Source organism: Equus quagga, chromosome 3 (genome assembly GCF_021613505.1).
Source record: "Equus quagga isolate Etosha38 chromosome 3, UCLA_HA_Equagga_1.0, whole genome shotgun sequence".
In the NCBI taxonomy this organism is placed as follows: Eukaryota; Metazoa; Chordata; class Mammalia; order Perissodactyla; family Equidae; genus Equus; species Equus quagga.
In genome coordinates, this window is record NC_060269.1 from 85,587,184 (window position 1) to 85,603,909 (window position 16,726).

General features: G+C 38.8%; 1 protein-coding gene across 1 annotated transcript in view; it reads right to left on the reverse strand.

Annotated features, from left to right (window-relative positions):
• HERC6 (HECT and RLD domain containing E3 ubiquitin protein ligase family member 6) overlaps positions 1–16,726 on the reverse strand; it is a 51,823-nt gene that overhangs the window by 12,212 nt on the left and 22,885 nt on the right. Inside the window, exons 12-16 of the mRNA XM_046656805.1 lie at positions 15,882–16,071; positions 12,713–12,867; positions 5,119–5,232; positions 4,691–4,798; positions 1,046–1,210 (exon numbers count right to left, since the gene is read on the reverse strand). Of these exons, the coding sequence (XP_046512761.1) occupies positions 1,046–1,210; positions 4,691–4,798; positions 5,119–5,232; positions 12,713–12,867; positions 15,882–16,071 (732 nt within the window). The remainder of the gene's footprint in view (positions 1–1,045; positions 1,211–4,690; positions 4,799–5,118; positions 5,233–12,712; positions 12,868–15,881; positions 16,072–16,726) is intronic.

A 16,726-nucleotide genomic window follows, 5' to 3' on the forward strand; every position in this document is an offset into this window, starting at 1 on the left:
ACAAGTAGAAAATCTGGCTTATAACATAGTTTCTTTGTTTTCCATTGGAGTCCCGTTGTGGGAAATATCCCTCTCCTGTCTGAGCCCCCACCCTCCAGGTTCTGGTTTCTTCTCTGAGAACCTAACTCTTTCCCTAATGGCTAATATCAGGAAAATCCACTTCCTTCTGGACAGACTCCAGCTCCTACCTACAGAGTTAGTCATTATTCTATGGTCTCAATAGGACGAATGATCTGAGGTACCACACAACAAAAACCTATAGGTGAGGCACCCAAAGGGTGAGGTAAAGGATGGCTAGATTTGAAACCAATATGGTAGAAGGTCTGTGACTAAAACTAGAGCCAAAATGTAGAAAGGGTATCTGTTCCACCTGCTGCTTGCTGACTACATTTATAGGCCAAATTCCTCACCCCTCCTGGATCCATGTCTTTTGCATGTGACTTTGCACTTCCTCCCATTAAAGAGGCTGAATATATTTTGCCAGCCCCTGACTTGGATTCAGCCATGTGACTTGCTTTGACTAAAGTAATGTTTCTTGTGTAATTGGGCTTTCTGTCTTTTACCTCTGGCATTGCTGTGAGAAGAACATGCTTGCCAGTCCCAGGAAGAAGACGAGAAACACAGGAAGCAGAGACAAACTGCCCCAGCCAGGCCCAGCCTCCATCAAGCCAATCCCCAGCCAACTCCCAAATATGTAAACAAGCGCAGACAAAAATCTGCAAAGTTACCCAGGTGAGTTCAACCTACATAAGTAGACCCTCAGCTAAATTGTAGATCTGTAATATAAATTATTGTTATTTTAAGTCATTAAGCTTTGGGATGGTTCATTACGCAGCATTTTTGTAGCCATAGGTAAGTAATAGTTAACTCATAATGCCAGTGTTCAGTTAAGCATCCCATTGCTTTTCTCTGAAGGGTAAGCGAGGAATTCTGGAAGCCATAAGGCTGATAACTATAGTTGCAAATGCAGGCTCTTCTTTGCTACGTTATATAAATGTTTCCCTCCCACATTAGTAAAAATGTCCAATGAGATGTTTTACTGTACCACTAATTGTTTCCGGAGGTCAGTAACTTCAGCTTGGCTTAACTGACGCAAGGCATCTTCAACTAGGTGACTTCGTCTGACTTTAAGTATAAACGTAGGTGATGGAGGGAATTCATCCTCTCCTTGCCGAATTGTTTGCCCCAAGTATGCACTTTCTGTTGCATTCTAGAAAAAGAAATATTTTAGGAACGCTCATAGCAATATTAGGAAGTATTTACCATTTCAAATAAACATATTTTGGATAGCCATACACTTACGCCTGCCATTGCTATTTATACTCGTATTGTAATTAGTTAAGGAAAAGGGTATCATGGATAAAGAGATCATAGGATCTGTGACACTATGGTGCCTAGGAATTGTGTACAAGGGATCAGTCACCATGGATGTACAGCTAAGTAATTAGAAGCTATCTCAGATCACTTATTACAGTAAACATGATCCTTAAAGGCAATAGTGGTATTCCAAGCTGCTAAGACATTCATCCACTATCAGACTTAAGAAGCAGAGTGTTAGCACCACAATCCTTAAGAATATAAGGGCAGTTTAGGAGCTCAGGGATAATGTGGATATAGGAAAAAGACTAGAGGAAAGACTTGCTCAGAGAAGATCCCCTCTTCTCCTTCAAATAACTATGATCCATATCCTGAATCTGCATGGGAGATCCCCAGAAATATGCCACCGGTGGCCTCATCTTGGACCTAGCATTGTTCTCAGTCACCCACATTGTACTTCTGTTTAGCTTTTCTGAATTCTCAACATTTCCTCACTACTTTCGTCCTCGAGCTTCTTTCTGCTGAACTCCGTTGGACTGGAAATCTAGTGTTGGACTTTCTCTCCTTGCTTTGACCTTTTACACTCCTCCAGGGCTTCTGCTCCATCACAAGGATAAGAAAGGAATATTCAGGGGCCGGCCCTGTGGCCGAGTGGTTAAGTTTGCGCACTCTGCTTTGGTGGCCAAGGGTTTCGCCAGTTTGAATCCTGGGCGCGGACATGGCACCGCTCATCAAGCCATGCTGAGGCAGCGTCCCACATGCCACAACTAGAAGGACTCAACTAAAAATACACAACTATGTACTGGGGGGCTTTGGGAGAAAGAGGAAAACTAAAGTCTTTAAAAATAAAAAAAAATAATAATTAAAAAAAAAAAAGGAATATTCAGGACTCACAAGCCAATGCAGCCCTCTTAGGGCCTATCCCACAATCGTGACAGTAAGACAGGTGGATAATACCTATCCACTTGCAGGTTTCCAGGCTGGGTGTGGTTGCCGTTTTAGGACTCTACAAGCATCTCAGAGAAGTGTGCATGTGGCTCTGGGCTTGGGAAAGCCCAGTTCCAGATCTCTGCTGCCACTATATACTGACAAATTTATATAGGATTCCACTAGATTCTTCTGGTTTTTCCTTAACATGTTTCTTGTAAAGAAGCTCCAGGTTTGTAGGCAGACGGAACAAGTGCCATTTCTGGTCCTTCCTGGTGATGGGTCAGCAATTCCTGTGGCCCAGGAGTGCAGCTCTGGGACACTTTAGTAATACTGACTGCTGAGCAGCATGTCTCGCGGCTCAGAGTGATGAAGTGGCCAGCAATGTCCTCCACTGGCTATAGCAGGGAGAGGTGTATGTGGCCTGCTGCACGCCTGCCTTCTCTCACCTGACCAAGAACTGGACTGGAAACCTGCATCTTATTTTCCAGTTTCTCTACTCCCACTCTCCATGTCTTGTTTTGGCTTTCTGCATTGATGCATTTGGATTGGGGATCCAGTTTGGAGCTTACGATTTTGACTATGTCTATCCTCTCTCCTTCAGAGGACAGGACTCTGGAGTCAGCCTTCTAACTTCACACATGACAACTACAACTAAAAGTTTTCTTGTCCTCAATCCTTTCCCAAACCTTCATGATATGCAGCCTGCCTGGGTCCACCATCCACACAACCCTCACTAACAGAGCAGACAGGTTAGAGGGAACACTGCTATAGAAGAAAATACGAGAAAGGGAAGAGCTTGTTTAAAGGAAACTTAAGGGGAAGTTAGGTTTGAGAAGGAAGGACTCAATCTATTTGCTCCCGTTACCAGGGATGTTAGGAAAATAAAAAGAAAGAGGTGGCTGGGAAACAAAAGAAGAGATGACCCAGTCAAATCTCCTTGTAAACACGCTGATGACAGACAGTAATAACCACAACTAGTAGGAGAGTCCTCATCTACGAATGCTTTAGCAGGAGGGACTTGTTCGTCTAGGTTGCTCATTATAAATTAAACTGGAATTTATGGATTTATGGGGCATGACTCATTGGAAAATGTCATGTAAGCTATATAATTAGTAGGGTATAAAACAGAAATGTTTTATGGCTCCTTTTGTGCGTGTCATGTCCAAGACTTCTCCATGTTTCACCTAGATGGCCTGTATCCTTTGAATTATTAATAAAAGTAATGGGTATGATTTCTGATTCCTGTGAATCTTTAAAGTATAAACATCATAGTTGAATATATAGGAAGCCTTCCTGAGGAATGGCCTAGAAAACAAGCCTCAGCAATCAAAAAACGTTTGGAACATCTTTAGTATAATGTCTGGGGTGGGGTGAGCATTATATATACTTAACTGAGAACTAAGGCTGATGGTGATAAGACAGACAAAATAGCATGTAAATGTTATGTGGGAATAATACAACTGCCAGAAAAGGAGGAGAAGCGAGAGTCAGGGGAAAACAGAATAAACTAACTGATTGACTCACAGGCATTCTCTGGGAATAAAAGAGTATCAGTGGGGGCTTCCTAATTTAAGCAGATATGAAAATCTAAAGCCTAAAGCTAAGAACACAGAGTAACTAACCCTGGATTGAGGCAGAGAGGGAAGGGAGAGGGAGAGAGCAGTTACTAGATGTTTCAGTATTGCCCATAGTAGGAAAACAATATTATCTTTAAAAAGTGAGGACTCAGGCATTATATAATAATGAGAAACGCTATTAAAATTAAACTCAAGTATCATGATTAACCCATTCAAACAGGAAACGATCACAAAGCTTGGTAAAGCTCTGCATTGGTGAGAGTGTGTGAAAGGGGCATTTCATACATTGCTGGTAGTAACATAAATTGGTACAACTTCTAGGTACAGTGATTTGGCAACACTGAATAATTTAAAAGGATTACGCCTCATTCAGCTTTCCTGATTATATGATTGATTTTTCAAGGTAACCAAATGGTCCTGACTGATGAGGAAGAGTTCTTCTTTACAGAATTCCAGTTAGTAACTTTGGAAGGAATGATAAGATTAGAAATATCATCATTTTGCAAAATTTAAGCAAAACAGTGGATGAAATTATTAAATAAAAGGTTGATGGGAGACACTACAGTGGAAGAATCACGTGGTCACCACCTGAACCCACTGACGAATCTCAGCATGAACAAGAGTGAAGCAACCAGAAATAATGCACTGAAGTATGGAGAAGTGAAAAGAAATTAGGCCTGGGATTTGCTTTAAAATACTTCAGCACAAATAGTAACAACTACAAAAACAACAAAAGTGATAAATGAAGAAAGTGTGGCAAAATGTTGATGACTGCTGAAACTTTGTGATGGCATTCATTACACCTTTATCTCTATTTTGTATATGTTTGAAATGTTACATAATAAAAAAAAGTAAGGCATACATACCCGCATTTGTCTAATGGAATCAGCTTGTAATAATTTAATTTTGGACAGAAAATTAAAGATAAATGGAAAATCACTGAAAATAACAGGGCTGGGATTTTCTGGAGGTATCTAAAAAGTAAACAGAGATAACAGTTTTGATAATTAAAAGAAAAGAAAATCTCCATTTCTTTATCTTATCACCTTAAATTATCTCCCTCTGTACGATTTTGGGATCTGTTTTTAAGAATCCATATTACCCAGAAACAAATTTCTAAGAAAATGCATTTGTTTTGTGAGTGAAAGATGTTTAAGTTTTCAATGATCATCTAATTTAGCAAATCCAACATTTCCATGAGGAAATTTTCAAATCTTGGTTTATCAAAGAGATACTACTAATGTGTCCCCCTTTAAAGTATGAAAATTTTCAGAAGTAAAAATGTTCTTCTTACCAGGTTGTTATCCCTTAAGAACACTCTTCTTCTGTCTTCATAAAAGTTCAAAAAATAGGAGAGCTCATTTATGTTGAAAGTATTTTCTGGTAGTAGACATTTAGCTTTATTTACCTTAAAGAGAATATGACCTGTGAATTTCATTTTCTATTAATAAATGATTTAATCTACTTTTTAAATATATGGCTATTATACAGATAATTAGAAAGACCACTATAAACCCAAAACATTTGTCAATGATGAAATAGACTTGTATAAATCTTCCATTTTTTGATCTATAATGTCTCCAATTTTCATAAATATTGTAAAAGATATAAGATGTTGGCAGTGGAGATTAGTAAACCAATTCTTAGGGCACAGGTTTACTGGAAACAGTTTCTAGATAGTGAGAATAAAAGCACCATAAAAATTCAAGGTATTTTTGACAAATTCAGCACTTTCTCCATGAATTAATGAATATTAATTTAGCACTTGCTATTTGTCAGGCATGGGACAAAGCATAAGCTGAAAACTGTCCTGGCTTACACATAGCTTACTGTCTAGTATAGTAGTCAGCAAACTCTTAAATCCAGATAGTAGATATTTTGAGCTTGGGACCACACAGTCTCTTGTGCAACTGTTCAACCCTGACATTTTGTAGCACAAAACAGCCATAGGCAATATGTCAACAAGTGCATATGGATGTGTCCCAATAAAAACTTTTTTGGTGAGGAAGATTGGCACTGAGCTAACATCTGTTGCCAATCTTCCTCTTGTTTTTTTCTCCCCAAAGCCCCAGTGCATAGTTGTATATCAAAGTTGTAAGTCCTTGTTCTTCTATGTGGGACGCCGCCACAGCATGGCTTGATGAGCAGTGTGTAGGTCCATGCACAGGATCTGAACTGGTGAACTCTGGGCTGCTGAAGCAGAACGCGTGACCTTAACTACTATGTTGCTGGGCCGGCCCCCCCAATAAAACCTTATTTACCAAAACAGGAGACTGTCCCTGAGAGTAGATTGCCAACTCATGGTCTAGTAGGTAAAAACAACAAGTAATCTGGCCTCAAGGATACAGTTCCTGGAAAAGGACTTAAGGGGTTCAGGAAGGCTTCCCAGAGGAAGCGGTGCTAGAAAATCAACGATCTAAATAAGCCTCTGTCACATCAAATTAATCCAAGAGACAGAAGGCAGGAAATAAGAAATCTAAGAATATAAATTAAGGAAATTAAAAAAAACAGGTGTATAGGTGAGAAGATCAACAAATAAAAAGGTTGAGTCTTAAAAAAAACAAAACACTTCTTGGTAAGACTGATACAAAAAAAAAGAGCAAATAACCAATATCAGGAATGAAAAATGCAATAAAACTACAGATTGTGATGTATACTTTTTCTTATTGAAATATGTCCATTATAAAACATCTTCTTACGTCCTCATAAAGTTTCTGACCTTTAAAATCCCCAATTATTTTATGCCAAACATTTCCCTTTTATATACTACTATAAAAAAATATTTGACTCCTTATGATTCTTATTTGTCTTCTTAAGACTCCAATTGGCCATTCACAATAGCACCAAAAACAATAATACTTAGGAATAAATTTAACCAAGGAGGTGAAAGATCTGTATACAGAAAACTATAAGACTTTGATAAACGAAATTGAAAAAACACAAATAAATGGCAAGGTATTGCATGTTCATAGATTGGAAGGATTGTTATTGTTAAAAAGTCCATACTACCTCAAGCTACCTATAGATTCAATGTAATCCCTCTCAAAATTCCAGTGGCATTTTTCACAGAAATAGAAAAAAAATCCTGAAATTTGTATGGAACTACAAAAGTCCCCGAACAGTGAAAATCCTGAAAAGAAGAACAAAGCTGGAGGTATCACACTTCGTGATTTCAAACTATGCTACAAAGCTATAGTAATCAAAACAGTATGGTACTAGCATAAAAATAGACGCATAGATCAATGGAACAGAATCAAGAGCCAGGGGCCAGCCCGGTGGCACAACAGTTGTGTGTCCATGTTCTGCTTCAGTGGCCCGGGGTTTGCCGGTTCGGATCCCGGGTACGGACATGGCACCGCTTGGCACGCCATGCTGTGGTAGGCGTACCACATATAAAGTAGAGGAAGATGGGCATGGATGTTAGCTCAGGGCCAGTCTTCCTCAGCGAAAAGAGGAGGATTGGCAGCAGTTAGCTCAGGGCTAATCTTCCTTAAAAAAAAAAAAAAAGAATCAAGAACCAGAAATAAACACTTGCATATATGGTTAACTAATATTTGACAAGTGAGCCAAGAATACTCAATGGGCAAAGGATTATCTTCAATAAATGCAGTTGGGACAACTTGATAACCACATGCAAAAGAATGAAATTTGACCCTTATCTTACATGACTCAGAAAAGTTAACTTGAAATGAATTAAAGACTTAAACATAAGATCTAAAACCATAAAACTCCTAGAAGAAAACATAGGGGGAAAACTCCTGGACATTGGTCTTGGCAATGATTTTTTTGGATATGAGACCTGAAGCACAAGCAACAAAAGCAAAAATAAGTAAATGGGACTGTATCAAACTAAAAAGCTTCTGCACAACAAAAGAAACAATCAACAAAATGAAAAGGCAACCAATGGAAAGAGAGAAAATATTTGTAAATCATATATCTGATAAGGGATTAATGTCCAAAATATATACAGAACTTATACAATGGAGCAAAAAACCAAACAATCCAATTAAAAATAATGGGCAAAGGAACTAAGCAGATACTTTTCCAAAGAAGATGTACAGATGGCCAACAGGTACATGAAAAGGTGCTCAACATCATCAATCATCAGGGAAATGCAAATCAAAACCACAATGAGATATCACCTCACACCTGTCAGAATGGCTATTCTCAAAAGACAAGAGATGATAAGTGTTGGTGAGGATGTGGAGAAAAGGGAACCCTGTGTATGTTGGTGGGAATGTAAACTGGTGCAGCCACTATGGAAAACAATATGGAGGCTCTTCAAAAAATTAAAAATAGAACTACCATATGATCCAGCAATCTCACTTCTGGGTATATATCCAAAGGAAATGAAATCACTATCTCGAAGAGCTATCTCCACCCCCATGTTCATTGCTGCATTATTTACAATAGCCAAGACAGGAAAACAACTTAAGCATCTATGGACACAGGAATGGATAAAGAAGATGTGGTATGTATATACACTGGAATATTATTCAGCCATGAGAAACAAGGAAATCCTGTTATTTGTGACAACATGGACAGACCTTTAGGACATTATACTAAGTGAAATAAGTCAAGACAGAGAAAGACAAATACTGTATGATATCACCTATATGTAGGATCTACAAAAGGCAAACTCATAGAAACATAGAGTAGAATGGTTGTTACTAGGGGTTGGAGGATGCGGGAAATGGGAAGATGTTGGTCCAAGGGTACAAACTTCCAGTTATGAGATGAATAAGTTCTGGGGATCTAATGTATAGCATGGTGACTGTAGTTAATACTGTACAGTCATGCATTGCTTAGGGGCAGGGATACATTCTGAAAAGGCACCATTACGTGATTTGGTTGTTGTGTGAACATCATAGAGTGTACTTACACGAGTAGTAGGCTACTATATACCTAAGCTATATGGTATAGCCTATCGCTCCTAGCCTCAAACCTGTATAGCACGATACTGTACTGAATACTGTAGGCAACTGTAACACAAAGGTATTTGGGTATCTAAACATATCTAAACAAAGAAAAGGTATAGTAAAAATACAGTGTAAAAGATAAAAATGGTACACCTGAGTAGGGCACTTACGATGAATGGAGCTTGCAGGAATGGAAGTTGCTCTGGGTGAGTGAGTGCTGAGTGAATGAGAAGGCCCAGGACATTAGTGGACACTACTGTAGACTTCATAAACACTGGACACTTAGGCTACACTAAATTCATTAAAAAAATATTTTCTTCACTAATAAATTAACCTTAGCTTACTATAACTTTTTTTTAAATTGCTTTTTCTCCCCCAAATCCCCCCAGCACATAGTTGTATATTTTAGTTGTGGGTCCTTCTAGTTGTGGCATGTGGGACGCCGCCTCAACATGGCCTGATGAGTGGTGCCGTGTCCGTGCCGAACCGGCGAAACCCTGGGACACCGAAGCCGAGCGCACGAACTTAACCACTCAGCCATGGGGCCAGCCCCATTACTGTAACTTTTTACTTTATAAACTTTTTAATTTTTTTTAACTTTTTGACTCTTTTGTAATAACACTTAGCTTAAAATACAAACACATTGTACAGCTGTGCAAAGATATTTTCTTTCTTTATATGCTTATTCTGTAAGATTTTTCCACTTAAAAAAATCTTTTTCTTCACTTTTTAAACTTTTTTGTTAAAGACTGATGCAAACACACATTAGCCTAGGCCTACACAGGTTCAGGATCATCAATCTCACTGTCTTCCACTTCCACATCTTGTCCCACTGGAAGGTCTTCAGGGGTAATAACATGCATGGAGCCATCTCCTATAACAATGCCTTCTTCTGGAACATCTCTTGAAGGACCTGACCTGCCTGAGGCTCTTCCTGAGGAGATGTCACTCTTCAGAAATATGTCCATTGTGGTTTACTTGGTTTGTTTCCCTTTTTCACCATAGATTTGCTTGTAAACAGATAATGCACCATGAACGTTCCTCTCTATTAATGAAAACCTTTCAGTCCTGGGGGCCATGTTTTAAAACTTTTCAAGGAGCTTGTTGAGGTCTGAAAAAGCATCTGCTAAACCTTTCACTGGGAATTATCTTGGGGGGTTCTTCTTCTTTTTCTTCTCTTGCAGTTTCCTTTTCTCTTCTCTCTTCTTTAACTATGCGTTCCTGTTCCAGTTCCAACAACTCCTCATTAGTCGATTCCTCCCTCAGGAACCACCTTTAAGAGCTCCTCAATTCATCTTTATCCACACCCAGGTTTAAGTTGTCTGCCCTCTCAACCAGAGCCTTGTTGATTTTTGCAACATTCTCATCCTTGGCAAATCCTTTGAAGTCATGGCTGAACTTCTTGAGTGTCTTCTTCCAGAGGCCAATCATACACTCCTTAGTGACATTACTACAAACCCAAGCAGTCAAGATGTTGTCATCCTTCCAGAATTGCATCAGTGTTTTCTCAGTGTCTTCCTCAGTTGCAGCAATAACCTGGGCAAAAGGTCCCCCTCAATTAGTAGGCCTTAAAAGTTGCTGTAACTCCCTGATCCATTGGTTGGGTCAAAGAGGTAGTGTTTAGAGGGAAAAATACCACTCTGATATTGGGATGAAGATCACCAATAAAAGGAGAATGTCTGGGAGCATTATCAACAATAAGCAAAATCTTGAAAGGTATGTTATTCTCCAAAGAGTACTTCTCCATTTCGCTGGCATAGCAATTCAGGAGGGCAACTTGGTAAAGGAGCTGAGTCATCCATGACTTCTTACTGCTCCTGTAGTACACTGGCAGTGGGTGCTTATTGATATGCTTGAAGGCCCGGGGTTCTCAGATCACAAAGGGTTTCAATTTGTAGCCTGCAACATTGCCCCCAAGCAAGACTGTTATCTTGTCCTTAAAAGCCTTGAAACCTGGCATTGCCTTGGCCTCCTTTTGGATGGAAGTCCTTTCAGGCATCTGTTTCCAGAATAGGGAGGTTTCATCCATATTGAGTGTGTGCACTGGCAAGTAATTTGCCTCCACAATCAGCTTATCTAGAGTTCCCAAAAATTCTTCAGCTGCCTTCACATCAGCACTCACAGACTCATCACTCACTTTCATATAATGCAATGAATAATGATTCTTGAATCCTTTAACCACCCAGAGCTAGTAGTCAATTTAACATTATAGTGGGGTCCACTCTTTTATTTCAACATCGTAAACAACATTTTTGTTTTGACCATGATCGTCATGGTGCTGAGAGGGATATGCTTCTGTGTCTGGTCTTCATCTAGGTCATAAGAAGTTTCTCCATGTCTGCTATAGGCCCTTGTCAAACTTTTGTTTGTCTCATTGCCCTCAGTAAAGCATATCCTTTAACAGCTTCCATCACTTTGTTCTTGTTCTTTGAGCGTGTAGCTATGGTCGAATGGGACATGCCTGACTGGTGAGCAATAACCGTCACTGATTTTCCACCTTTGCAGTCCTTAATCACTTTTAATTTTGTTTCCAGGTCAGGCACTCAACGTGGCCTCCTACTGGCAGCATTAGCAGTGGATTTTGTACTCTTAGGAGCCATGATGAACAAAATAACAAAATAACTTGAGATTAAATCAAGCATAAGAGAAAATGATGCGATCAAGAGACAGTAAACATGAGATGTATGAAGTCCTGCCAGCGTAACATGGCATAGTTCACAGTGAACTTTTTCTTATAAGTAGAAAGAGTACACTCTAAAGTAATGATAAAAAATATAGTATAGTAAATATATAAAACAGTAACACAGTTGTTTGTCATCATTATCAAGTATTGTGTACTGTACATAATTATATGTGCTATATGTACGTGTATTGCCTATGATGTCACTAGGCAATAGGAATTTTTCAGCTCCATCATAATCTTATGGGACCACCATCATACATGCAGTCCGTTGTTGACCAAGATATGGTTATGTGGCACATGACTGTACTATATCCTTGAAAGTTGCTAAGAGAGTAGATCTTCAGTGTACTCACCACAGTATAGAAATGGTAATTATGTGAGGTGATGGACGTGTTGGCTAAAGCTATAGCGGTGATCATTTTTTTTTAAAGATTGGCACCCGAGCTAACAACTGTTGCCAATCATCTTCTTTTTTTTTTTTCTGCTTTATCTCTCCAAACCACCCCCCCAGTACATAGTTGTAAATCTTAGTTGCAGGTCCTTCTAGTTGTGGGATGTGGGATGCCGCCTCAACGTGGCCTGATGAGCGGTGCCATGTCTACCCCCAGGATCCGAACCCTGGGCCGCCGCAGCGGAGTGCGCAAACTTAACCACTTGGCCACAGAGCTGGCCCCAGTGGTAATCATTTTGTAATGTATGAGGGTATCAAATCAGCACATTGCACACCTTAAACTTACGCGATGTTATATGTCAATTATATCTCAATAAAGCTGGGGCGTTAGAAATATCAGTACATTAGTACTTCTGAAAAGCACTAACTTTTGTACATAATATTTTCTCCTTTTGAGATTGATACTTGTGAAATTTGATTGCCATTTAGCAATTTACATTTGTAAAAGCATCTTATTTTAGCTAATTATTTTTTAATTGAACAATACCAATTTAATTCTGCTCTTTTATTTAAAATGCTCCTGCTCCTCCCTATCCCCCAACAATCATTGGTTTATTAGTAGCCTTACCTTAGGTTCCTTCTAGATTATGTTGTTTAACGAAAATGCTGAATCATTCTCATGTTTGAGTATTTGTGCATCTAATATATTACATATACTATATTCCTCCAAGTCTATCCAGTTAGCAAAACAAGCAAAATTTTGAATTATTAAGGGCTGAATACAATATTTTCTTTCTGTTGTGGAAAACAACACAAAATAAGACTCCAACTGACTGAGACCTAAGGGATTAGGATTGAGTAAATGGTAGGTACATCCCTTTAGATGAACGCTTACCTTATACACTTTTTTCATCACTTCTAGAAGAGCTTTAACACTGCAGTGAGTCTGACTGGTTTCAACCCAACAATGTATTTGACAGATGATGGCAGTTTTAAGCATCTGGACCAGTGTGTTGAGAGAAGATTCTTGCAAAGATGCCCAACACTGCTCTGAGGGGTGTAAAATCAGCCATGATAAATATGCACCCCCCACAAAAATCCCTCAGTTTCTACTGGGTTCTTTAACTTAAGAAATAGATCATATTTTTCATTTCTGATAGCATAACCCATAAAATGTCTTTTCCGCAGATATCATCCTGAACGACACTTATTACTCACATGTGGAAAAAAAAATTTTTCCCTTATTAAGTATCATTGGAATTAAAAGCTCAAATTCAGGACTCTGAAGAAATTTGTTGATAGTTCATATTTATGCTTGATTACTTGATTGATTTCATGATTTTCAAACTCAAAATTCTACAGGGTATCTATAAAGTCGGAAAACATACGTAGGTGAATACTCACACAACATAATGTCATCAGGGACATTTTCAATCTGTAAAAAGTAAAATATTATCTATGTTTTCAGACTTTATGAACACCTATTATGCATATATTTTTAAATTAGCTCAATAACAATATTTTAATGTTACTGAGGTTACAACCTGGACTTTTGTACCTTTAAAGGACAATTCTCAGAAAATAAACCTATCAAATGTTAAAATACATTATCAAGCTAATATAATTAAAATAGTATGACCCAAATGCATGAAAGGCAAATCAGTGTAGCAGAGATTCCATAAGTGGACCCAGATACAAATGAGACTTTAGTATATGATAAAGATGGCATTGCATATTAGCGGGAATGAAACAGATCATTCAGTAAATATGTGGGGACAACTGGAAACTGATCCAGAAAAAAAGGAACTTTAATCAAGATAAACTCCATATGGAGCAAAGATTTAAACATAAAAATGAAACAATAAAAATTCTAGTAGGAGCATGGGAATTTTTTTTTTTTTGAGGAAGATTAGCCCTGAGCTAACATCTGCTGCCAGAGGAAAACTGGCTCTGAGCTAACATCCGTGCCCATCTTCCTCTGCTTTATATGTGGGATGCCTACCACAGCATAGCTTGCCAAATGATGCCATGTCAGGACCCAGGATTCGAACCAGCGAACTCTAGGCCACGAAAGCGGTGAACCCTGGGCCGCCAAAGTGGAACATGCAAACTTAACTGCTGCGCCACTGGGCCAGCCCTGGAAATTGTTTTTTTAATTTCAGAGTGAGGTAGATGTTTTGAAGTATGACCCAAACTCAGAAACCATGAAAGAAAATGTTAATACAGTAGGTTGCATAAAAATGTTTAAAAATAATTATGCATGATAAAAATACCACAAAGTAAAAAAGAAAAATAACCTAAAGAAAATATTTGCAACTCATATTATACATAAAGGATTAATTGCCTCAATAGTTGAAAAGTTCCTAAATAAAAAAGAGAAATACTAACAACAAATGGAAAAATGGTAAGAGGGAAGAACTCATAGTTCCCAGAATATGGTATATGAATGGAACTGAGATATAGGCAAAACAACACAACCTCATTCATAATGAGAAAATTCGAATTCAAATTAAGAGATTCTTTTTTCAGAATGACAAAACCCAAAGTTTGATAATAATGTAGAAAAGTGTGTGGGCTGATGCTCTCATATTTGTTGATGAAGTGTAAACTGGTTCATCCTCTGTCAGGGTTGCCATGTTGCCCAACCCCAGGCGTGCAATTTACTTATATAGTGAAAATGGTGACCCCTTAAAGTTGAGCAACCTGGTGGCCTTGACTTCTGCGGAGGGTCATTTGGCAAAATCTCTCAAAATTTTAAATGCAGATACAATTTGACCCAGTAGTTTTGCTGTCTGGAATTTTTCCTGTGTGTGAAAATATATACATGTACAAAGAAATGCATGTTAGCACTGTTATAATAACAAAAGTTTAGAAACAACTATTTGTAGTATATCCTCCCAATAGAATGCTATTCAGCCATTAAATGAAATGAGGCAATTCTAGCGGTCCTATAACAGAATGATCTCCATGATATACTTTGTTTTTAAAGATTTTATTTTTCCTTTTTCTCCCCAAAGCCCCCCGCTACATAGTTGTGTATTTTTAGTTGTGGGTCCTTCTAGCTGTGGCATGTGGGATGCTGCCTCAGCATGGCGTGATGAGCAGTGCCATGTCCATGCCCAGGATTTGAACAGGTGGAACCTTGGGCCGCTGCAGCGGAGCATGCAAACTTAACCACTCGGCCACGGGGCCAGCCCCACCATGATATACTTTTAGTGGGAAAAAGCAAGTTGCCAAAGAATGTGAATAGTATGCTATCATTAAAAAAAAAAAAAAAAAAGAGGGGGCCAGCCCTGTGGCCTAATGGTTCAAGTTCCATGTGCTCCACTTCGGCAGCCCAGGTTCACAGGTTCGGATCCTGGGCACAGACCTACTCCATTCATCAGCCATGCTGTGGAGGCATCCCACATAGAAAATAGAGGAGGACTGGCATGGATGTTAGCTCAGGGTGAATCTTCCTCAACAAAAAATAAATAAATAAAGATCATTAAAAAAACCCAGAAAGAGTGCATTTCTATATGTTTTTATATATTTGGTATATCTTTCAAAGGTTACACAAGGAACTCTATTCTGTAACTGCTTTCTGGGAGGGGAACTGGGTGGCTTGTATTTCACTATATATATATATATATATATATCCTTTGTCCCTTTTAAGCTTTGGATGTTGAACATTAGCTTAAAATTGTAAAGGACATGCCATAGTATTGAATAAAATAAAAAACAAGAACACAAGTTTTAACTGTTTTTTTCCATCACTTCTGGTCAAAACATCTGAAGTTTTAAAAGAACATGAGCAAAAAGTTTTAAAGTATGGATTTATCTTGACTGGATCCTCTATAGTTATTAAACTCTGATGTCAAAGCTATGTCCAAGTCTAAGAATTACACATGCGTTGTATGATAAATGATTATAATAGCTTTAGGTTAATCTTTGCAATAATTCACATGCCACTTACTCAAACATTTGTGTATTTTGAAATCTTCTATCCACAATTTGCCACAACTTCTACTTCAGACAGTGACTCTGTTGAGAGTCCAAAGTGACAAAAAAGTAATCAAACTTACTCAGGACTCGTAAAGACTGGTGATTCATATTACAAACAGCCTTTGCAAATGGCACCACCAGAATCGCCCAGTTCCTAGACTCATGCATCACAGGACATTCTGGGAGAAGAAGGAAAACTGATAACGCTTCTTGGTGTGGAGAACGATACGGAAGAGCTCTGAGCAGATTATCCCTGAGACATGTAGTTACCTGCCGTTGAAACAAGATCAGGGAAAGGCTCAGGATATATCAGATACAGTCATTGTGAGGAACAAGCTGTGGAGTTTCATTCCACCGTGTTCCAATTGGAATAATCATTTAGTTTTCCTGAAACCTACTGTTCAAACTCCATCACTCCTTGCATCCCAAATGCCCCTGAAGTACTATGTGAGAGCCATTCTCCCTATTTTATGCTGGGGGGCAGGAAGGAAATAAAAGTGAAATGACATGTGTCCAGAAAGAAGGAGGGTGAGTCACTCCTGAATGAAGCTGTGCAGAGGTGGGAAGGGTGATATAACATGCCCCCCAAACAGGCCACTCTGGCAGGAGGATGGTTTTGAGCTAAGGCACGTATGACAAAGCAGACGTGGAAGGAGCTCTCTGGCCTCCCCTTGTCTACCTGAAAACAGAACATAAATTCCCCTTGTGAAGGGGTCCTTCTGCCCCCAACTTCCTGTACCAGGAAGGGGATATCAACCTTATTAGCAGAGATGAGCCGGCACTGAGAAAGAGTCTACACAAACAAACCTTACTAACTAGCCCTTATCTACCAGTAGTTTCTCCATATATTTGCCTTCCCACAATTTGCCACCCCAGAAGCTCAAAGTCCTTTTCCTTTGTCGTCTTTCTTATCTAGCAAATTATT